Source organism: Chenopodium quinoa, unplaced genomic scaffold (assembly GCF_001683475.1).
Source record: "Chenopodium quinoa cultivar QQ74 unplaced genomic scaffold, ASM168347v1, whole genome shotgun sequence".
NCBI classification, from domain to species: Eukaryota; Viridiplantae; Streptophyta; class Magnoliopsida; order Caryophyllales; family Amaranthaceae; genus Chenopodium; species Chenopodium quinoa.
The window spans coordinates 203,226-228,508 of NW_018744504.1; the positions used below are offsets into that span (position 1 = coordinate 203,226).

The 25,283-nt window shown below is 33.6% G+C and overlaps 2 protein-coding genes across 5 annotated transcripts; one reads left to right on the forward strand and one right to left on the reverse strand.

Moving 5' to 3' along the window:
• Positions 1-871: 871 nt before the first annotated feature.
• On the forward strand, positions 872-23,195 carry LOC110698288. 4 transcript variants are annotated; one of them, XM_021875690.1, is made up of 6 exons: positions 872-1,233; positions 2,132-2,287; positions 5,003-5,098; positions 6,977-7,097; positions 8,653-8,838; positions 22,941-23,195. In XM_021875690.1, the coding sequence occupies exons 1-5, from the start codon at positions 928-930 to the stop codon at positions 8,823-8,825; spliced, it is 852 nt and encodes a 283-aa protein (XP_021731382.1). In that variant the 5' UTR covers positions 872-927; the 3' UTR covers positions 8,826-8,838; positions 22,941-23,195. The 4 variants fall into 4 exon arrangements, with proteins under 4 accessions (XP_021731382.1, XP_021731383.1, XP_021731384.1 ...); XM_021875691.1 differs by lacking the exon at positions 22,941-23,195 and adding an exon at positions 10,562-12,856; XM_021875692.1 differs by lacking the exon at positions 22,941-23,195 and adding an exon at positions 9,023-9,239.
• LOC110698287 (VAN3-binding protein-like) lies at positions 18,902-24,753 on the reverse strand. The gene is made up of 8 exons (XM_021875688.1): positions 24,362-24,753; positions 24,121-24,201; positions 22,193-22,258; positions 21,361-21,724; positions 21,049-21,222; positions 19,699-19,748; positions 19,479-19,536; positions 18,902-19,387 (listed from the first exon to the last, which is right to left on the reverse strand). Exons 1-8 carry the CDS (start codon positions 24,536-24,538, stop codon positions 19,170-19,172), a joined length of 1,188 nt encoding a protein of 395 aa, XP_021731380.1. The 5' UTR covers positions 24,539-24,753; the 3' UTR covers positions 18,902-19,169.
• Between the last annotated feature and the right edge of the window lie 530 nt (positions 24,754-25,283).

Here is a 25,283-nt window from a genome sequence, read left to right on the forward strand (position 1 = left end):
TTGTCTGCTTGACGAACCCCCAATTGACCAAAGACTTCGATTTAGCTGAAGTGTAAAGATCTTTAGCAACCATATCCCATTCCTTGTGGACCGAACTCTTACTTGTCATTATGCTTGGTTTGTAGGATGTTTGTTTATAAGTGAGTTTGATTGAGTGTTGAATGTCCGTCCGTTCTAACGCCCATCAACGACCTAAACCAAAACTAGTTATGGAGGGTTTGGAAGCTCATCCTATCTATTTTTACAAATCAAAATTTTGATGCTCGAGATCTTCCTGAAATTAGACTATGGTGGGGCAATCAATGTGACCAAAGTGTGCAGCTTTCAAAGAAGAATTTGGATGATTAGACCTGGATTCCAAGACGCGTAAGGAAATGTAACACTTATAAAAATACATCCGTAATTGAAATGTGTAACATTAAAAAAAAAACACTGAGCGAGTATGGAAGATGGTGGAAGACATATGGTATGGCGCAATGCCATTGACATCAATAACACATTAAGTTCATTAAAATATAGAGAAATTAACTAAAATCTCTTGATAATGAAGGGACCCTACTGATCTGATACATTTTATATTTAAGGCAATTCAGCTCCGCATATCAACACTTGTGAATAGAGGGCTTACCCTCTCAAACAACAAATATAATTAGAGGAGGCTCAAACTCGTAACCTCAAGTCCTCAAGGACATAAGGTAAGTTCCCCAGCTGTATTTAGAGCCTGTTGTAATTTACTACTACGTAAATTAAACTGATAAAAGAAGAAAATTAGAAACTGAATCAAAGAGAACAAGTCCTTAACAGGGGCCGCATTTGGTATCACCCTTTCCACTTATAAAGTTATAAACAAGGTTATAAACATGTGCACCAAGCCACCAACCCAATCTAAATCCATAGGACAAAAAGCTTGGTCGTTTAGAAAGAGGGATGAAAATGGCGACACTTCCACTCTCTTCCTCTTCCGTCAACTTTCTCTCCCCTCTCCTCTATTCCTTCACCTCATCACCACCACTGCCTTCATCCAACCTCACTTTTTCTCTCTCTTCTTCCCGACGCTTCACCAAGCTTTCGGTTTCGTCGTCAGAAGTTTGCGACGCTCCTCAACAGCCGTTAATCGTCGATCAGTCTGCACTCCTCGTCGAAGAAGCCGTCTCCGAGGATGCGCTTTGGGCTGCCGCTCGTCTCCGCATTCGAACTTTTAACGAATATAAGGAGGATTCTTTTGGCCTCGAGGTGAGCGTAATTTGTAATAATTATCATTGTTTTTTGAATTTTTGTTGTTAATTTACTGCATTTGGAACTGGAATTTAGTGTTGAGTAATATAAATTGATCAATTGTTCTGTATTTTCGTCTTGCAAATTGAATTTCATTAGAATTTGGAATGCTTTGTTTTGATTGAAATTGAAGTGTTTTGGTTGAATTTGTAATTGTGTGTTTGAATTTTTGTTTGAATTGTGTGATTCTATTTTATAAATTTTTAGTTGAAGTTGCAAAGTTTCTGTTTGATAGGATTCATAGGAATAGGAATTGCTTTGAATTATGCTAGTCACTTTCAAATGTTATGCTGCTTGTCACCACATTCGAACTTTTAACAAATTTTTAGAGGATTCTTTTGGCGTTGAGGTGAGCGTGATTTGCTATCGAGCTTTCGTCGCTAATTTAATGAATTTGGAATAGGAATTTAATGTTAGGTAACAAATTTTGGTCAATTGATTGGTGCGTTAGACTCTGGCTTCGAATTTTATTAGAATTTGATGTGCTTTGTTTCGATTGAAATTGAAGCTTTGGTGTTGAGTTAATTTTGTGTTTTAGATTTTGTTTGAATTGTGTGATTCTGCTATAAAAATTGTTTGTTGAAGCTATAAAATTAGCTTGAAGTTGTAAAATTACTACTTGATAGGAACTATAATTAGACTAAAATGAGGCCTAGGATCTGTTTCATACTGGTTAGTTGGTTGATAAGGAGTTAATTGGTGCCAGCCTTATTTTAAGTATGATGCGAAGGCTAGGGTTTTGAGCAAGCATCATATAAATGCTATCTATGTATGTTATTCATTATGATCCCCCATTTTTCGTTGTCAATGATACTATGTATTGCTCATATCATGTTTTATTTGTCAAGTTCTTTAGGATCATAAGAGGTACCTGGCTGAGCGAGAGTTCGAAGTATTAAAAGAACGTGTTGCAGGCAAAAGGGAGGGTTTCAGAAAGGTTTCTTGCATAAATGCCACTCTTCCTTTGTCGCATCTATCGGCCTTGTCCGGAGATCTTTGCACTTCGTGTAAGGTATGTTAGCCTTCTTTCTAATTGGATTTCTGTTTCAATTAGTGATATTACTCCATAAAAAAATTTCCTTTTCTGGCCCAATGGAACTTCTAGTGTCCATTATGGAATGTAATGAATTTTTTGAAGGCTGGCTGTAAATCAGTTGATACACTTTAAATAACTGTTAAAGCCCACTTCAGTTTTTCAATTGATGTAATTGACTTCTACATTTTTTTTCTTTTTATGACCGACATTAATGAACTATGGCTCTGCACAAAAAATATTTCGGAACTTGCCTTTCCTTTCTTTTGTACAGAAGCAATTTTTCTTGGCATAGTATGAATTATGGTCATAGTCAAGAAATTAGACCCTCCACACACATATTTGGTTCCTACTTCCTAGTGCATGTATATTTTCATTTTTTAGGAATGAAATAAAGTATGAGAAAGGCCATAGGAGAAAATTTTGCAGCACCTCTCAGTCTTAACATATGTGACTTATAAGTTCCAGCGTCTTATTTGGAGGCATATTTAATATAATAATTAGCTGAAATAGAAATATCAAGTGCAAGAAAAGGGGTGTGATTGGCTTACAAACCTTTTGTAACTTGTATCAATTTTGTTGGCACTTTGGACAGTTAAAACATTGTAATAAAATGGTTGGCTCCTGAGACTCATTCTTGTTAGCTTCCATTTCAGTTTATTAGCAAGCGAATAGTTGCAATTTGAGAAGATGATTATAGGAGAGCACTCAAGAATCTACTGTTTAAATTTTGAGAAGTCCACAACTACCACCTCTCATATCCTATTGGATCTAATCTTCCATCACAGATATTACATTTATATCTATATCAAGTAATAAGCTGAACCTGGCAACTACCCTTAGACCTAGCTCTTTTACAGCTAATTTCAAAGACGAAAATCCCTTGAACTCTCCCTCTTAATCCAAAGCAACAATGAGTTGCTCATTACTTCTCCAAGGTACATACTAGGCGTGCCTTAGCTTGGTTACCCTGAATACCAAATTGGAGAACCTTTTTTTTTAAAAAAAATTATGACTTACTAGTTGATAGGCTTAATATTCTCCATTGCTCTCTTGGAATTTTTTATCAGATACTTCTATTGAACCAAAAGCTAGTATGTCTAGTGTACCTCAGAGTCCAGTGCTAAGCTATCATCTCAATAGTGACAAATTAGGTTATTTTACCTCCTAAATGCATGTTGAGCACTGATCATTACACATGCCTTGAAATTTATTTGCTGGTGTTCTTGTTGTAACTCTGGCAGTTACCTAGTCTAGTTGAATCATCTCCATGTGTCCATTGTGGACATTGTGGTAAGTACTTAGATTTTATGAATTGAGTTGTTGAGTTTGGAGCTTATCAACTTAAACTGCTTTAGGATCGTAGGATTGTTTTTGAGCTTGAATTGCTTGCTTTGCTACAGTGTCATATGACTCTTGACTTCTTTGGATTTTGTAAACATAAGAAACCTATCCTCATATGTTAATTGAAGTCTTTAGTCTTCTTGCAGGGGTTGACTTATGCTTATTGATGGCCTTGGACACTTCTCTTATTTTAGTTTATGATTGAGTAGGGAGGGTCAATATTGTTTCCTTCTAATTGTGAATAGGATGAAATATGTTTGTTTGGATCGGGATCCCATGTTGGATTGGTGAGGGGAGTGACATCGAATCAATAAACTAGTTCGTAGAATCGTATGATCCTACAAAATTGATAAAAGGAGTAATAAAAAGGTTTCTACATAACTAGATAAACATTTTTAAAGCAATAAAAATGCTAAAAGTTATAGTTGAACTGGTTGGGTAGTAATTTTCTAGGCTTAAAGAAAAGATAGATTGCTTTGGGCTCATTTAATATGTAAAAATGTAGGATCAAATGATCCCGACTGATTTTATACTATTTTGACCGATCCTACATGATCCTTACAATCCAATAATAATCCAAGTGAAAAAACAGGATCCTATCGAATTGGACGATCCTACCCAATCTTCGATCCTATAACAATCCTGCTTGTTTTGCGATTCTTCATCCAATACGGATCGTTTGCCTAAATTTGGATGGTGGGTCGCACAATCTAACGATCCGGATTGCGTGTCTAACATTGTTGTTTGTAAATTTCTGCTAGATCTTGGGGAATTTAATTCAATTAACATGTTGTACAAAAGATATGGTTTGAACTACTCAGGGTGATGTGCTATATGCCTATATGTTTTCCATCTTCACCAAACATGGATGTGCTTATTCCTGTACATTATCATTACTCATTTGGTGAATTGAGGCTAGTAGCCTTACCCTTACAGTAATATAGAGATTGCCCAATACAATCATTATTTGCTACATCCTTGTCCCATAATTAGTAAGATATTGAAAATTCAAAGAAATAAGGGAACTTGTATGTACCGCTTTGACATTATAATTTTAACCTACATATATAATATGCCTGATTCCAATGCAATATTAACTATAATTAGGACAGCTAGTAATAAAAACTTTTACTAACTCTTAAGGATGGGAAAAAAAACTTCATCATCAAAATTTCTGTGCAGATAGTTAAATGAGACATCATATTTGGTCCATTAATTTTAACTGGTTATCACTTATGATCACACATGACATGCAGTGTTTAGCTTATGGTTTTCCCTGTCTTACTTTTCTCTCTTGGAAAACATGTAAAAAGGTATATTTTCATCTGATTTTGTGGTCAATGATAATAGTACTCTGATGATGGAGGATCTCGAATTGTGGTTGGGACGCTTGATCTTAATCAATGTCTGAGGTTACCTGATGAGATGACAGGGATGAAGCCACAGGTATCTTGAATTTGTAATTCTCTTTAGTGTTGTGATGAATTGATGATATATCTCCTGCTTATCTGAATAAACAATGCTTGTATATGGCTTGCCGTTTCCAACATTTTTTACTAAAATGAAATTGATTTTCTTATGTTTAATGGTTAGTTGTTTTTTACATTCATTTGTTGGTTACAGGTAAGCTATCCTCAAGTGTGCTGAATTTGTGGTTTTCTATTCTATGGGGTTGGTTTTCTGTGAATTTTCTTTCATTGTGGAGGCTGATTTTTGGGAATTGTTTGACTCTATACAGTACATGAAAGAAATAACCTTGTTATTTGGGGATTAAATCTTAGTTTGCTAGAGGGAAAAGCAAATTTTGATTTTTATGTTAATTCTTTTTACATTTTGGATACATGAAATTCTATGGCAATGAAAGAACTAAATTTGTTCTGATTTGCTGAAGGAATAAAGAATATTTTGCATAAAAAAGCAAATTGAAATGTGTGTTATTTGGTTCCAAAACTACAAAATTGAATAGTATAAGGAATCTGGAACACATTTAGATATAAAAGTTTGAATTAGGTAATTTTGACTTTCAAATTGCTACTATGCTAGGTGTTGAACTATGCAACTCTTTCTATCAAATAGTTAATGAAAAAGCTTACTTTATAGATGCATACTTAGAAATAACTCACCCAAAATGAATAACTAGTACTTGTATTGTAATTAGGCCTTCATCTCATTTGATGATCAAACTTTGTATTGTAACTTGCTTATCTTGTGCCCTAGTTACTGCTATTAAACGTATCAATTTACCAGTAGAAATTAGCACATTTCATATTATATCTAGGAATATATAAATCTATATAATGTTATGAAAAAATCTTGATTATTTCCCTTATGTGTGTAGATCAAATAGGATTTTAAATCTTTGCATAAATACTCCTTGTTTTTTTTAAGTGAAATGTTTTCCCAATAATATTTTTAATTATCTATAAGTAAAAATCATAACAATTGAATATTAATAGACTATTCATTGAGACAATTGCAATAAGTATTTACAAGAATATATTTTCTCTTATGTATAAATCACTAAAATTAGTCAAAGTGGATTAGGTTAATAGTGCAAAAAGTCTAAATGTTTCATTTGAAAAATTATGCAGGTTGCACAAACAGTTAATTTCTTTGAATAATTCTTCTTGAGTTGTCTTTGGAGGTTTATAAGAATTTTGAATCATTAATTACTCAACATTCTAATGTGAGTTTGTTGTATAACGTTCACACCACAAAAATATGAAAGACAATCATTTAGTGTTAATGGCTTTATGCAGCTCTTGAGTAATTAGTTAAACGCACACTAATTCTAGGCTCTTCATGATCATCCCATATCTGAAGTCTGAACTTATTTTACCTCACCTTCACTTTTTTTATTTTAGTTATGAATGGATTTTGTAGCCCTTATCCGAGCTTACCCAATTGTATATGAACTATTCCTCTTGAAACTTTTGCTTAAGGTGAAAAGGGATAGAGCCTAAATTTTGCATCCTGATTTCTCAACATCTATGGATGCTATTCAGTTTTTGATATGAGAAATTCCTTATTTTCATGCATTTGGATTTGGGAAAATTTGAAACTATATTTTGTCATTAAATAACAGTGGAAAGTTTTGACATGACTCACAGTCTCACATGGTCAACGCTCAGTTTTAATTGGAACATCTCGAAATTAAAAATTTCTAATTGGTCTCTTCTCCGTGGCATGGTCACATTGACTCACATATACAATTGTGGCTGCCATAGTGCCAAGTGGATCCTAATGTTAGTTGATGTGTATTTTTTATATTGAGTTATTTGATAGCAAACTTTGTGAAACCTAATCCAACTTTGCACTTGCCAGGGTATTGGTGCTGATTTTTTGAGGGCTTATTTGAGCAATGTTTGTGTAGCCAAGGAATTGCACAGGAATGGATTGGGTTATGCACTCGTCTCAAAAGCAAAGTGTGTTGCTGAAGAATGGGGTACCGTCTCTGTAACTGATGGTTCAAGTTTTAGACTTGATGGATGTTTGACAAAACGGGTCATATGTTAATATTTATTTAATTGATTTTAGTTGCTGAGATACCACTTTGCTTCCTTGTTTTCTTACATGGCTTCATCAAACTACCAAAAAGAATCAAGGGAAAATGAGAGAGGGATGAGAAAAGAAAACCTTTATCACCTGTTGATGTATTTCTATTTTGTGCCTGGCCTATCTGCAGCAGTGCAGCTGAAGAATTTCACTTTTGAGTTATTTGGGGTTTTGTTGGAGTTTGTAGTTTCATATGGATGTTAGAGTCTCTTGCACTTACTACAAGGCAGTACTCTGTTTAAGCTTTTACTGTACCATATAGCTCTTTGCTCATATTGTATGAGACTTGGAGGCTATCTCCTCCATGCTGTGACTGGGATAGTATCCTTATTACTTTTTCTGTTTTTCATAAATGGCTTAAGGGTGGAGCATTGGCTTCACAGGATCAAGTTTCCTTGGGTTTGCTGGGTAATAGAATTGAGTCATTGGGTAGGGTGGACATTGTGCTGCTGCTTAGAACTCAGAGGACATAAAAGGCTTCCTTTCTCCTGTTATGCAAGTATCTGACAGATACTTTCTGGTTCATATATTATTTCAGACTACCTTTTTCCTCCTTAAAATGCTGGTAGAGATTTGAACATGATGGTTTTGGATTCTATGTAGTGGTTTACTTGTAAATTTGTAATAGCGCCTAATAAAAATAAAATTAATATTAATTTTAATCCTCTCTTCTTCTGGCTACACTGCTACAGTAACCATAATTTCAGTTTCCAGCCTTCTTTTCTTGAAACTAGATAAATCAGAAGAAACTTATGTTATGTGACTAAGTTAGGCCTATGAAGCATGGGTATGCCATCCAATAGGTGTATGAAGCATGGGTATTGATTAATAGTTTACTGATGCATAGTATGTGACTAAGTTTATTGATATATAGGTGTAAGCTTCTCTAATTAATTGATATGTAGCTTATTGATGTATAGCTTTTGACTAAGTTAGGCTTATGAAGCACGGGTATGCTTCCTTCCCGGGACAGGTACTGGTGGTTTATGCCCAAAATACATACAATGGGTACAACACATGTGAAAATGGGGGCATCTTGGGAATTGGGATGGCTGGGCATTTTTTTTCCTATGTAACCCTTCACAAATTTAAATTTACAGCCCCAAATCCTACTCTCTTCTCTGAGTTTTCTCTCCTTAGCGGCTCAGTCACTTAGACATACATCAGCTTGCCATCCTTTCCCCTATGATCCTCATTTCTTTTCTTTGTCCCTTTGTTCCTCCTCCTTTTCTTTTTAGTTTTCGAGGAAGGTGGGACTCTGGGAGTTTAAACTTAAAATACGTGGTAGACTGGTACTCTGGTAGAGGTCCTAGAGGAAGGTGTAGGGCTGGAAAGCTAGTAGAGTGGTAGCCAAGTGATTTAAAATTGAAACTGTACTTACAATTTTGAAGAAGTGCAGCATGTGTTTTCATCTCAATTAACATAATGTTTTGATATATTCTCAGGCTTAACTGACTTATATGTTCATGTTGCGGTTGACAATGAATCGGCAAAAAAGCTGTATACGAAGAGTGGTTTCACCTATGAAAGTGATGAACCAGCATGGAAGGCTAGATTCGCAAACAGGCCAAGAAGAATCATTCTTTGGTTTGGTTTACCAAACTCTTACAACTTATAAACATCAAAGCCAGGTTACCTTCTTATGCCAATGTCTTTTTCACAATCCATTTCTCTTGTGTATATCTGAAAGGACCGGCAGTATTTATGTGGTTTAACTGTATAGTTTATATTTTATTTGATTGCTAAAGTATACGCAGTCTTCGTAAATCTTTGATTGCTGTATAGTGATTCTTGGATCATTATTATTAATTGCAGAATTCATGAAAGCATATTTATTGCAGATGGCTGATTAGGCTCACTTCGCTTGACTTATTACTTTACATTACATTCAAGTAAAGATCTAATGTTAGCGTGATTTAATCTTTGAATTGATCAATTTGTAGTGTGGCTTGCTTATTATTCCTGGCTTTTATATGATGAGGTCAGTGTAAAAAATTATAATTTACTTTGAAAAATACAATTTTTTTAATCAAGAAATAGTAAAAGGGAAGTGTAGACCTTACGGTTGTGTTTTTTATTTTACTTTGCCAAATTTATTGGGACTTTTTATTTTTATAAGGCTCTATAAGACATGCTGATGTGAGTATATTATATCGCCTAGAATAAGTAGAAGTTAATTCCCAGGGCTTTTGATCTCAAGAATTGGCTAAATTTGGGGTTGAAATTTTTTCAAAGAAGGGAAGGATGGGGTCCCCATGGGGAGCGAAGGGTATATTCATAAATAATTATCTTATGAAAACTTAAGAAAATAATACCACAAATTTCTTAAAAAATGGATTATAAAACCACATATTTTCAAACTTTTATTATAACACCACATAAAAATCTTGAATTTAGATTTTACTACCACTTAGCGGATTCTTGGATGGAATTCGTTAGTGGGGCCTACAACAAATACATGTCAATAGCCTATTAATTAATAAAAAGAAAAATAAACAAAAAACTAAAACTAAAAAACCCTAAACCAGCCAGCTCCACTATCGGCACCACCTGCTCTAGCCGCCGACAACCTTACCCCACCCATAGGCGCCTGTGCCCCCGCCAAAAACGGCAAAACCAGCCTTTACTCCTTTCCCCTTTGCCGAATTATACCCCCTCATGGACCCACAAACATCAACAACACCAACCACGAATGCGCACCGAGCAATTCTCGCAACCACCTCCACCATTGCATACAACCAATTTGCACCCCTTTGAACCGCCACAAATATCCACTGGTGGATTGTGGTTGATATTTGCGGTGGTTCGAAGGGGCTGTTCGAATTGGTTGAGATTTGCGGTGGTCAGCAACCAACAAATTATCAATTCCAGCCTTGATTAAGGGGGAAATGGGTGGTTTTCGGGAAGGGGGAAGAGGGTTAGGGGTAGTTGGGCTGGTTTCGTCGGTTTTTGTGGGGGAAGGGGTTGCCAGGGGCACGAGGCAGCTGGCTTGGTTAAGGTTTTTGGTTTTTTTTTTAATTTTTAATTTTTTATTTTATTGTAAATTTTCTCAACCAATACATTTATGACACATGTCTTTTGTAGGCCCCACTGACGGATTCCATTCAAGAATCCGTTAAGTGGTGATGAAATCCAATTTATAGGTTTTTATGTGGTGTTATAATAAAAGTTTGAAAATATATGGTGTTATAATTCATTTTTTGAGAAATTTGTGGCGTTATTTTCTAAAATTTCCTTATCTTATTAGACTTTTTAATGTTTGGGTTTGGAATTTTGGATTGTATTACAAGCCAATTTTGTATGGGGTATATATTATGGGGTTATTTTTGTTCATATAGGATTTATTTTATCTAGGTGTTTGCAAGAGATCGGCCCAGTCCAAGGGTGCGTTTTACTTATGCAAGGAGGAGGCCCAGGCAAGGGGTGGATAAGAAGGAGTGAGCTGGAAGATGTGAGCTGGAAGTTAGTTATGGGAAGGGGGTAAATCAGTAATTTGAGAAATAAGTTTGTTAGTCCTTGGGAGGGGGGATGAATCTGTTATGTCAGCTAGGTAGTTATTTTTGGGTATTTAAGGGAAGCTTGTAGAGGGGGAATGCATTCAGAATTTTGTAGTGGAAATTATTCCTTGGGAGAGCATCCTTTCCTCTCGAAAGAAAGGAGTTGTATTGGGGTTATCTTGACTTGCGATACAATCTATCTTGGCTGCTATTTTTCTTCTCTATTTCTCTTGCTTACTCTGTTTTTCTGAACTAATTCCCAGCAGTGTTTTTATAATTTTATTTTCTAGTAGAATATTCTAGATTATAGTAGGCTTAAACATAGTATTTTACAGCTTGATTGAAACATTGAAATAATTTGGGAAATTCTCTGAGGTAATCACCACAATTTTAATATTTTTTCAGTGGTAAAGTCTAAAACTTTTGATTATCGATGGTAATCACAACTTTATATTATTAAGCAAATGATAACTTAAATTAAACAATTTGTTAATTTCTTAACTATAGTTAGCTATTAGACTGCGAAAAGACACAATTACCCCTAAAATGACCCCCCTTTCCTTTCCCCCTAATTTTCTGCCTTTCTCTTTCCTCCTTCCAACACCAATGGCGAAAGACTTGTACAAATCCGTTATCTTCGAAAATCCTTCTCCCTTCCAGCATCAATGGCAGATACAAATCCCTTTCCCTTCCCTTTGATTTTCTTCCTTTCTCTTTCTTCCTTCCAACATCAATCGATTCCAAAACTTGACCTAGAATCAAACCCCCAAATTTGAAAATAGATTTAGAACGACGTACGTTCAGAAGCAAAAGTCAATGACGGTGATTAGGAGGACGACTTGGCGGCAATGACGGGAGAAGGAGAGAAAGCGTGAAGAAGAGTGTTCAAAGCAAAATAGGTGGAAACCGCCATTGGAGACCTTCAAAGGGAGGTTGAAATTGGGAGACCTAGGAGAGAGAAAATTGGCGTGTGGTGGGTAGTCTCAACGGCGGCAATTTAAGTGGGTGGTGTTGGTGGTAGTTGGGGCAGCAAGATGGAGAGTGAGAAATAAGGGGGAAAGAAAGAGGGAAAACAGGGGAAGGGGATTTCGCCTGGGTGTGCTGGCTATGGTGGTTGAATGTGTTTATCTCCGGCGGGGGAGGAGATTGAGACACCATCAGTCGGGGCCGACAAGGGGAGGGGGGCTGCTGGTTGGCTGGGGTGGGGTTTGGAGTTTTTTTTTTATAATTATTTGAAGGGTACTAATGTAAATTCATTGTCATTTATCCAAAATTAACCCTAGTTAATCATTTTACTTTGTTTTATTATTATTAATGTTACCATTTGCTTCGTAATATTAATTCGTGACTACCACTGATAATAAAAAATTTTAGACTTTACCATTGAGAAAAAAAATAAAGTTTATGATTACGAGAGAGAATTTCCCAATTATTTCTTTTGATAAACTTTTGCTATCATAGGTTTAGGGAGTTAAACCACTCACAAAACTGCAACTTTAGTGCATCTTTTTTTCTGCGACTAACTAAAAATTGAGTATTATCATTGTTATTTTCGTTAGGTCTACTAAGATCCACATCAACTTAGATCGCTGGAACCCGACAATTATTGTCAAAATCAATGATTTTTATTTTTCATTATACACACACACACACACACACACAAACAACCTCCGGATCGTATTATATGCAACTTTGGAATTTGTGGGGTATTATTTGTGAGATATAAAAAATTTCACGAGAGAAGCTAGGGCAGTAAGGATAGAATTGACAAGGAAAGCTTTCTTTTTTGGGAGAAAGATGGTTCAAGTTCATGATCATGGTAGAGATTTTATCTAAGAGAAACTGGAAGTGAGGGCCTTTCTTCTCTCCAAAGTCCACTGAAGAGCCGAAATACTGTTTATGTTTAACCTAGGTGTATAATATCTGGAATTTATGACTCTAGGATACTAAATCCAGCTATTAGAAAAGACTTCATCTTTTATTGGAGATAATGAAATTATTTGGGCTGAATTTCAAAAACGAGTTCAAACTGTCAACTTGCTTTGAGATAAAATTACCTAAATATAAATGTATTTAACCACCAGCTTCAATTCGGATTTCACTGTACTAAATTCCCAATTTTTTCATTTTATTATGTATAGCTCTAATCCTGCCCCCCCCCCCCCCCCCCCCCCTTTTCTGTCCTATGACTCCTATCCTCCTCGCCTTAAATATTGACCTCTTCTTGGAGATGATGCCACCAGTGTGGCTTTATCAACTGCCCTGGTAACTGGCAAGTTGTCACCATCAATCTTGGTTCCCCATCGGTGTCTGCTCTGTTTCAAGGGTTTAAGTTATGATTTCTCTCAGTTGTATTCTATCTCTTCATTGAGGGCTTTAATCCATCTTGGTAGTTCATTTTTTCTTAGAAGCTTTATTATAATTTGCTCTTTAATTAAATTGTAAGTTTATGACATTAATCAGGGCTTGGTGAGTAAATCTTGGGATAGTTGGGTATTTAATTCATCTTTTACTCATTGTTGCTAGTTTGAAAGAGGAAAGTAATCTCTTGTTTAAAGCTTGATAAGTCATTCATCACATATCATAAAACTGTAATATTGATATTGTGGTATGCCATTTTATTAGTGTGTAGCCTAGATTTTTGATTTGACTATACTTCTTAATTTGAATTCAGTATTTTGTGTGATTAAAGTTTAAACAATAAAATTTATTGAAAGTTAAGGAGCTTGATTTTTGGATTGAGAAAGGTGGAAGCCTACTATAGAAGGGTTAAACTGTTAAAGCTTCCATTAAGCTTAGCAGTTTCTTAGAGTCTTGTAGTGACCTTCCGAGCACCTTGCATTTGTAACTGAATAATAAAGAAAATAAGCTAAATAACACTTCATTGCTGATGGTTGCATAAACTTATCTCTTAATGAGATCAAGAGGTTTGGAGTTTTTCTAGTGAAACCAAAAGAATAGTGAACAACTTCTCCTGGTTTGAGAGATGAGGGAATGTTCAGAAGGGAAAGATGAGATTGATGGATTGAAGTAAACAGGTGATCGGACTGAAATGGGAGACTTGGTGCTTAATTTAATCCCGAGACAAATTATATGCTGTGTCATTGATGCTGAAAGATTTTCTCCTAAGAGGCTAAGAACATTATTTTGACGATGACATCTTAGGAAGCTGGTTTTTGAAATATAAGGTATATATGTTTTGTCTAAGTGGGTTTGAGGAGCACAACTTCAATTATTTGAATAAAAGAAACCCAAAGCCTACCCTGAAAGTTTTCATACCAAGGTGTTTCAAGGTCAGATCATGTTCTTTTAAGATCCGTGGTTTCCACTTGCTATTAAAGGTCTAGTTGGTTTTGTGATGAGTATGATGACAATGAAATCTTGTTGGCTGGATTGATATATTGATTGGGGGCATTTTCTTAATTTAATTTGGGTATTTAGTGTAACATTATCATCGGCTATTTGCCTATTTGGCAGTCAATTTCGATACCATTTAGAGGAGTGTGACAACTGTGTATTTGCATTTGCATTAGGCAGCTAGTTGATGGGCTTGTTTGGTAAATGGCTTTTCATTGGGTTTTTCATTGGCTTTTGGCTTTTTCATTTGGTCAAACATCCAAAATTTGTGTTTGGTAAATGGCTTTTTCGGCGAAAAACTGGCTTTTCAAAATGAAAAAGCTACTTGGAGTAGCTTTTGGCTACCTAAGTTACTGATAACATCCAACAACCAATTTTTTCAAACATGTTTTTAGACTAATAAAAAGTCAAACAACCAACAAAAAAGCCAATACAAACAACCAGCCGACAACCAACCTAATTGCCAAGGCTGATGCCTGATGGAAGTAGGGGCTTGAGTGCTGGTAGAAGCCATATAGCATAGGGATTAGGAATACCTAAATATAAAAAGGCATTGGCGTCATTGACTTTGTATCATATACAGGAAAGAACGTATGAGGACTGAAATGGTTGCCTAAACCATATGACCTGAACATTTGTGTGGATATTGTCCGTATAACTCTGATCATTTTCGTAAAAGGTAGGATTTGAGGTAGGTAGATAGCCTACTCAAGTTTATTGCTGATGTATATTCAGCTTGTATGTGAAAGTTTGGTAGCATTGAAGTGAAAATGATTCTATAATGGACATTGTTTCGTATGAACATTTATGAACTGATTAATATCACACAAATCTTAAAATTGACTCGAATTTAACACCTCAAATACGAGTTTTTGCTTTTGCTAACTCACAGTTTTGTTAAAAAGTAATGGCCTATTGATTTCTTAGATAGTAGCTCATTTTTTTATTACTGTATTACTTATTGCCAGGATAGAGTAAAGCTAGTCTTAAAAACGATATGTTATTATAAAATTATTGTAGTTTTAAAACAAATATGAACATCCCGTGTCTCTATGTATATTACTACCTCCACTTTTGTAAAAAATTCGTAAAACATTCCGTTTTCGTTCGTTTTTGCCAAGCCCTTATTACTATTTACCTCACACCCCACAATATTTACATCTTATCACATTTTTCTTACTTTATTGACCTTTCTCTTCCTCCCCCTAAATTTGTGCACATAGTATCTTACTTTTTCTTATATTACCTCCGTTATATATTATTTGCAACGATTAGACATTTTTCCTCTCTACTTTATATTAAATCGTTGCAAAAAATATGAAATGGAGGTAGTACAACTCTCATCACATCATCTCTCTTTTTAATTTCTTTAATTTGTGTATAAATAGTAGATGTTAAGACCTTTTGGGAACTCGTGTAAGGTGTTGGGGTTTATTACGCTTTATAATTTCATATTAAGCTTGGAATTGGCAATAAAATAATGTAAATGTCACATTTTGCGTGTCAAGAAGTAACTCAATTGACACGTAAAACAAGATTATTACATTATTTTACTGATTTCAAGCTCAATTTGGATTCAAAAGGGATAAAAGGACCCAAAAACTTTACTCTAGCAATTTCCGCGCTTAAAAATAATGACACGCTAATCAAGACATTTCTTGATATGCAAATCAAGACATTTGTTTTTTCTTTTTTTTTTTTTTTTTTTTTTTTTTTTTTTTGCAAATTCTAGCTCAATTTGGATTTTAAGGGTCAAAATGACTTCAAAAATCTTTAACAAAACATTTTCAGCATGCAAATTGAGAAAAAAAAAATATAAATATATGGAGTGGCCCCTATTAACGGTTATTGGATTAACGTGACGGAAACCGTTAACGGTAGGATAACGGCAAGACTATTGTTGATTTACTAATTGTACTATTAGGTCACAAAATGAGTAACTTTTAAAAAGTGGGGGCACAACTTGAAAATGTCAAAGGTAGAGGGTTATAAGAACTTTTTTACTGTAGTAATTATTGTTGCTTGTATTTTCATTTGTCTTCTCACTTGCCAAATAATCTTTCTAAATTGTATAGTACCTTGAATTTTTTAGGTCAGTTGGATGTTCCAACTTAAGAGATCTTGTTCACATATTCGTGTATTTTTGGCGAACTTGTGGACTAGATCTATTCTATAGAATGTACACCATACATAACCTTTTTTACAAATGAGACCACACTCTGCCAACAATAAATTCCAATTATATACAACCAAATTATTATTTGGTTAAAGATATATGTATAATTATCTGTGACTTTGTGTACAATGTGAAATCTATTCAAACCACTGATTACTATATGCGTGTTTGGCTTGAGTTCAGTATTGAAGATCTTCGTTATTTTCTTCTGCAGCTTCTAACCTTAGTCATTGTATCATATGTATGAGCTAAACTATCAAGAAACGTGTTTTTTCTGTAGCTTGTGCTACTAGCTTAATATTCCGTATAAATTATCAAATAAAAAGTTGTAGAAAGGTCATATACATACAAACAAATGTGATAATCAATGGTTATTATCTTCTGCAGCTTCGTAATCTTAGACTCTTAGTTATTTGTCTCATATGTATGAACTAATATCAAGAAGTGAGCTTTTCACCTAGCTAGTGCTATTATAAATTGTCGAATAAACAGTTCATAGGCTATATACATACAAACAACTCTCTAAATTGGCTAATTGTGATGAATGTTGAAAATGAAGTTTTAGATTTTGAAGCCTTTGTATTGGACATTTGGACCTATTGGCCAACTTTTTTCAGGAGATTCTTATGGTGAAGTTTATATGATGTATCTTTATCATATATTGTTTGACAGATACACGCAAATAAGTGGAGTGTCTGCACTGTGTTTGTGCATTTAGCATGAAATTGATTGTTGGGGTAGGAACTAAGGCTCCATTTGTTTTGACGGAAAACATTTTCCTAAAAAATAATTTACTCATTTTCTATTGTTTGATTAAGTGAAGTGATGAAAAACAATTTTCCCTTGGGTGGAAAGTAGTTCTCGAGTAAAAAAAATGTTTTTCTTTAAAAAAAAAAAAAAGGTATGTCACATTTTTCTCCCTACTCTTTACATCCCTTACCTCTCCTCCCGTACATTTTCTCCCCCCACTCCTACTTTCCCCTTCCTGTATAATTTTTCTTGTAAGGAAACAAACAAAAAAAAAAGTATTTTCGCAATTGTATTATCCATTAAAAGTTTTTTTTTTTCGTGGAGAATCATTTTCCCCAAAAGCTGTTATCCATTAAAACAATCAGAGCCTCAAGGATATTAGGGAAGGATTTATTTTATATTTTGGATTTTCTGAGTGAAAGATTTTTTTTTTTTTTTTTTTACATTCAATTGTAAGAATTGTTTAGAAAACTAAGAACTAGGTTGTAGAAATAAGAATGGAAAATTTGGTCAAGATAATATCAACTATCAATGGAGTATGCAAAATAATACAAACTCCACTATTTACTCTTAGCGGTACCACCTTTTGTACTATATGTGCAAAATAATATATCAGTCGCCGAAAAAGTATTTCGAGGAATATTCCGTCTATATTTATCATTATCCTATTTTTTGTTAATAATTTTTTGTTTTTCTTTTCAAAACACAAATTATGTTACTCCTTCCGTCCCTTTTTTACAATCCTGCTTTCCTTTTTGGGTATTTTAAAATTACATTCCTACTTTATTTTTTTAGTAAGTAAATTTTTACCAAATATTCCAAATTATTCCTATTTTTCTATTTTGTAATTAATGTTTTCTCTATTTCTCACTCTTTTAAAATCCACGTTCATCAATTTAGATGAATATGATTGGTCCTTTTTTTCCACCGAAAAATGTTATTAGTCCTTTTTCTTTTCAAAGGATTGATGACATGTGCAACATCGGATATTATTCTATCTTTGTTTTACTCAAAGACATCAATTTATGTCTTGTAATTCCCATTGTATTTTGTTTTATTGTTTTTTGTTGTATTTCAAGTTTTCCTTAATTCCCGTGTAATTTTACAAATAGGAATGTTAAAAAGAGTCGGAGGGAGTAACAATTTCTTTTACTATACAATCCAAATTAATTATGCCCCACCCCTAACAAAAGGTGGTGCTGTTAATAGCAATAGTTGAGTTCCTATTATATTGCACATACCGGTGATAGTTGGTATTATTTTGAGGTAATTTTTCAATACGAATTAGATTCATGAATTGTTTGGCAGTTTTGTTTATAGTATGAATCAGGTTCATGAATTGTTTGGCAGTTTTGTTTATAATATGATGAATAGGTTCATGAATTGTTTGGCAGTTTTGTTTATAATATGACAAATTTTTGTTCACAATTCAGATTGATAAAATCATAAGAGTCTGAAATAAGTATGAATTGAAGTAAATGTGGTTAACTTGCTAACTCATAAAAACTGCAAATCTGTAACTGTTTCTACATCATTATGCTTAAAAAGGCGTGGCTAGGTGCTAGCGATTAGGGTAGAGCATTGTTTTTGCTCTAGGCGAGGCGCATTAACAGAGGCGCTCCTAAGGCGTACTTGAGGCGCACATAGACAAATTTCTGTAATTGTTTGATATTGTGCGCCTCACTTCAAAGAGGCGCACTGAAGGTGCGCAGGACCTTCATCGCCTCATTGCGCCTTGAGCCTTTTTATACATTATTCTCTGGCTTAGACTATGCTAAATTTGCTTAGAGAAAGTATATTATGTAAGGTTGTAAGTGTAGCTTCCAACTTTTGGTAAAAGTGGGATGGATTCATTTTTACTGAAGGACGAAAGTACTATGTAAATGTGCTAGATAGTACAATAGTAACAGAGTGTAGGTGCATAATCGATATAGTTTTATATGATTGATACTGGTTGAAATGAAGTGAAAGTAGCAGTACAAAAGACATGGTTTTGTGGTAGAACCTCTTATATAGAGTTTCAAATGATTATACAGAAACATACTACAGACTACAGACTGGAGTACATAAAATTATACAGAAACATATTACAGACTACAGACTAGAGTACATAAAAATTATACAGAATCATATTATAGACTACAGACCTGAAATACATAAAAAAGAAATGTAGTATGAAATTTTAATATTTGCAGAACTGAAGTTCATATTTTGCAAGTGTTGGAGGCATTGTCAACATTCGATTGATGGTTGTCGCCCACATCTTGTAACGCTGGTAATCATCAGCCATGTCTATCTTTATAGGCCCCCTTGTCGTTGTTAACACGATTTGATAACAAGTATCAAATTCTTCTCCTCCTTCATCCTTGTAAAGCTCAGCATGCAGATCAAGAACTAGACCTGAATTTTTTTAACCAGTTTGTTCTTTTAGTTGTCTGAATTAAAAAGCTAGTTTCTTAGTGCAATTTAGTGATCGAAAGTTGTTACTTACAATCCTTCTTGTTTGTGATGACATTCAAAAAGTTGCGTTTCATTATCCTCAGAATCACCTGTGACAACAAAAACTGCATTCAGATTTATGCTATTTCATGATTCAGAAGTTTTTTTTTTTTTTTTTTTTTTTTTTTTTTTTTTTTTTTTTTTTTTTTTTTTTTGCTTTCTTTCCCTGTAATGCAGTAGTTGAGAGCAAAGAGAAGTGTTCTGTTTCTTACCTTTGCCTCGTTGCTTAGGTTAATAGCGACAATCCTCACCATGCTCTTTCCTGTTAATTCAACCCATATAATAGAAGATTAGAAAACTCAATTGAGAAATTCAGAACTTAAATATCTGAAATATAGTCTTGTTAATTGAGAAACTCAGAACTTGTGAAGATTCATTCATGTTGGACTGTTGATCTGTTGGTGATTTTTAAGTAAGGTATTCGATTATTCGATCCATTAATATGTATATAAATTATGTTTTTCTGTATTATACAAAGTATTTATTATCACTTATCAAACGAGCTGTAAGAACTTTTAGTGGGAAACATTTGCTTCAAAAAAGTGTACCTAATTGTACTATATGAACCTCTTATATGTGCCAAAAGGTCCCTCTCTTGACGTTATTCTAATTTCATATGGGCACACATCATAAAAAATTAGATTTGCCGACAAATTATTTATTTATTTACAAGGTATAATTTTATTTTCAAATATGTGACTTATTCAAATACTATTCGACTTTATGATGTTAGTGACGTTCATAATATTAGCTTGATTTTGTTTTTGAGTTGACATTATCTGATTTTTTTTTATTAAGAGACAAAATGTGTAAAGACAAAATTGCGTCTAATTATGGTTAATAATGCCCATTTAATGTCGGAAATTAGAATTGTAGGATAGCACAATATCTGGCCCCTTTCGTGCTTTTTGTTCTGACAAAGAACTATATTAGTTCTTATTATGTTGGATTGATGTGATTATTCTTTGTGATTTATAATTAACACTGTATAATAAGTTCGATTAGACTGGATTGAGTGGTATACAAAAAAAGAGGTTTGATTTGGATATATTTAGTAAATACTTAGTACTTTTGGAAACTACAATAAAAACAATTTGTTTATTAAGATTAATTATGAACCTTAGCTTACACTCAATTTCTAAGTTATGGTGGGAGTTCCTAACAACTGGATCATCATGCATTTGTCGTTATATTTTTCTTACCTTAATAATTCTATAGATGCATCTATGTCCACTTTTCTTTAGTAATATGTAAAGATAAATGTCATTATTTTAATTGTTATTAAATTAATTTCAATGTATATAGTTTATGAAAAATGTTTATGATCAAAATTAGCACAAATATATTGAATTTGTTTTTAAGTTATGCGTTTATCGAGAAACAGATGCAATTTAAAACTTCAGTGGTGTATCAAGAAGCTCACAAAATATTTTTCATGTTTTTTAGATTAGACTTCTTGCGACCGAAAACTCTATTTTAGCATTGGAGTTTTTTTTTTCTTTTTCTTTTTCTTTTTTTTTTTTTTTTAAAAAAAAAAAAAAGGGAAAGGCAAATGTTGGTACCATTAGCAGTCTCGATAGTTAGCTCAGCACCCTTGGATAAAGTAGCTCTGGATTTCACATAATCAAGATCTTCATCAAGCTTACAATTATCCACATCAATTGGCAGAACTGGCTCGCCATTTAACCTATTCTTGCATCCTGATCTTGCTTTTAGTGTAGCTGCTCCTCTTAATGCTGTAATATAACAACAGTTTAATTTAACTACTTAATAATTTAATTTAAATGTCGGTCAACAGATTTTATAAAATTCGCTTTGAATTATAAAAATGCTAAGTAAATAAAAAAAAAAGGGAGCACATATGATTAACGTACATGTAGTAGCGGCAGCAGTGAGAGTGAAGATATCACTTGTGCTAGTTCCACTCATTGCTGAGCTGATTATAGTACTGAGTTGTTCCCTCTTGGCTCCCATTGATTCAGCTACTTGGGCACATTGAGAAGCCACTACAGCTGCGGCTGAGGCAAGTGCCGCTTTCCTGGCTGGGCTCGACTCGTGCTCGAGTTGTCCTTTGGAGGACTCCTCGGCTATAGCTGCAAGCGCAGTTGCAAGCCCAGCTATGGATAAGGCTGCATGCACTTCTGCCCTTTGAAGTCTTTTACCTTCTTTCCTTTTTTCTTTCATCTCCTTTACCCATTTCTTAATTGACACATTCCCAAAGGGCATTTTCCAGTCAAACTGTTGATTTTTTTGTAAAGGCAAATAGAGAAAATGAAAAATAAATTAGGATAGAGGATATGATGGTGAACTATAAATTTAATTTTTCTTAAAAATGGTGGACATTATTGAATACTGATTATGCCGTGTGAAATTTGTTGTTATATGGTTTCAATTCATGATAACCAGGTGTGCTTTTTTCAACTGAATTGGACTTACATAGCTTATTTAAATTTATCTATCTTACCAATCTAATAAACTTATTTGTAACGTGTTTTTGTAACTGTGTTTATTTACTTATTTTTATCGAACTTGTTAAATATTTTGGAACTTAAGCCTGACCTTATAGCAACATTTTTTAATGTCTGTGAAAACCCTTTTTTTTCCCCTTTTTATAACCTCAAAATAGTATATGTGAAAACTGTACAAGTTAATGATAATATATGTTGGCTATCCTCATAAGCATGTGTTCTAAAAAAGAAGAATTACCCATTTCTTCCTATAGCCATTGTAGTTCAACTCCGGGTGCATTGCTTGTTGCATCCATATCCAAGACTGAAATGTAAAGAAACATCAAAGAGTAGTTAGAACATATATTTAAGTTAAATAATCAAAAGTGGTTGGATATATAAAGAATATAATTAACTTAATTAGGTACTAATTGTACTTTAATACAGTTAAGACTTGTCTTTTTAAACAACTTTTGAAGCTAAAGCACAGACAGTAATCACTACATATGGTGGCAGCTAGCTTTTTAGAATTACTTAATTTTTACTTACTCTTTCCTAATTTGGTTGCTTTAATGTGAAAATCTTAAAGATTAGTAATGGTACAACATAACAGATCAGTATCAATGAGTTGTTAACATAGTTAATCATGGCCTCATGAGTGGCCTGACCCGTGAGGCTTACCCCAATTTAGATCCAGAGCCCGACCCGAATTAATGCCTAAGATAAACTCAAAGAAGCAATTAATTACTTGTTAGTATATAGTATACGAAGTTATAACGAAGAATTTACCTAAGGTTTTTAGATCAAATCACATTTATGTTGCTGTTGTAAAATTACCATCATTTATATAAAAAGGATATTTTATATTAGCCTAATTTTTAGTCAATTTAAATTTAAATTTGAGGGATCAAATTTAACATAAACTTTGTGCATGAAATAATTGTAACACAACACTTAAACCTCATCTTTTTTCTCTCTTGGCCCCTTCACTCCAATAATATTTGTAGGTTATGTCATAGAGAGGGAGAAAGAACAGGAACATGGAGCAAATGGATAGCTTATTGTTTAGTAGTTTACACACCAGTTTAAGGGTAAGTTTTTTCATCTGAACTTGTCTTATTAGACCTAATTACCCCTGATTTGCATGTTATACATAAATAAAATCTATTAAGTAATAAGAGTACTTTGTAAGAAGCTACAACTGTATTTTTGCAATGTGTTTGTTAAGCCTCCCTTTTTATACCAATTAATTTAGCTATCAATTTGTTAGTTAAGCCTCCCTTTTCTACCAATTAATTTAGTGATTTGACCTTTTTTGGTTACGTTTGTATAAATCAACAAAAATTATAAATAACAATATATTTGTTTGAAAACTACAATTTTAGAAGAGATGAGATTCGAGACATGATAGTTTAGATTATTAGAGCCTTTTTGGAAAACCTTGGGTTTTCATAAAATTAGTAAACATGTACTTCGTTTTTATTTTTGTTCTACTCATGTACTAAGGCAAATAATAAACATTTGATCTTAGAATACTATACAATGAAACAAATTTAGTAAGATCACACATGTTGATTTTTGATTTGTACATATATAGCAATATACGTTAAAGTTTATATAGTTAAACTAAAGGAATGAATAGCAAGTGAGTAGATCAAAAAAAAAATGTCATTCGCACGTAGCATTAATTTGTAAATGATGTTATCTTTAGGAGTCCAACCTGCCTAACTAGCTACACATCTAAAAAACCTTGAAAATATTAGCTAATATAGGCTTTTTTTTTTTTTTTTTTTTTTTTTTTTTTTTTTTTTTGTAAGAACGGTATAAAATGTAAGCATATACACTCCTAAGAAGAATTTCATGTAAGAATATCTGCAAATATACTCATAATTAAGAAAAAAGTATACGGACTATTATTATAGGATCACACACCTTTTTTTTATATTCGATATTATGTATCACTTCAAAGATCATTATGTCATTAATTGCCAATTTATAAAACAATTATGTACTGTATTTTATACAATATGAGGTTGAAATATCATCGTAATAAATAACAATTTCCTTATTTTCCGTATACATAAGGTACAATAATTTAGGAATGGGAGTAATATCAAGTACAGAGTAATAATTATGGAGCGTACTTGTATTCCAGTGTCATTATAAAAAAAAAAAAACAATTATTACCTTGAGATCATTTGATTTCCATTGAGGTACTGAGTTCGTATAATCTGCATCCTCCATTCTTGTACTACACTTTTCCATCTTCTACAATCCCAAAAGAAGAAAAAAAAAACATCATATGTAAGTTTATAAGCATCATATGGCTCTTGAGGCCGAAGATGAACATGGCTAAGCGGTCTAACCACATACATCATGTGTATCAACTTGAATAGATGCATATATACTATATAATGTAGAAACTTACCAAATCGAATGACTTCATGGTGCTATCTCGGACAAGAATCGATGATCCAACGTCCGATGATAACTCGGGTTGTAAGGCTTGAACAGCAAAGTTGCACCAAGCATTAGAAAGGAAGTCCATAGTCTCAGGATGTGCTTCAGAAAGTGTTGACATACTGAGACTATGATCTGTATCCATTGTTATTATTATTGATATTATTGCTAGAATAACAATGAATGTTTTTAGTGTGAGTTCGTTGTAGTGAGGAATTGTGTTAGCTTTACAAGACCATATATATAGAAAAAAAAATAATTTCTATTTATTTTTAATATCTTAGAATAAAATCAACAAAATAAAATAAAACAGATGAGTATCTTAGAATGAGTACCATCGATAAAATAATATGTAGAATAAAGGTTGCATAGTTGATGTAATACATTATGTCGTTACATTAGTTGTTATTATATCCTTATATTAGCTAACAATATGGTCCATATAAATATACAGTATATTTCTTTGTTATAGACATCTAGAAAGTAGCTAAATTGGGTGCTTTATTACATTATTTGCTTGGAAAGTTGGTGCATAAGGGAACAGGACCTCGTCTTCTATATCATTAGGATAACTAGGACCACCGCAATTTTCTGTTCTCGATCTCTTTTTAATGAATAGGGAATGAGGAGGAAGCCAGGTAGGGAATTTGCCGGTTGATCGAGTCAGGTTAAATGACTAATTAACCGCCTAGCGTGCAAAGTAAATAAGATTACATGTGAGTGAATCGAACAGGAAGGGCATTGGAGGAGAGATGGCATGAAAGAGTAATTTTTGTTTTTTCAGCGTGTTTTCTATGTGGTTGACCACACCGTGTAGGTGGGGTCACTCGGTCGGTTAGAGTTACTTATTCAGGAGTTACGTGATCAAAATTTACTTGATTAAGGGTTAT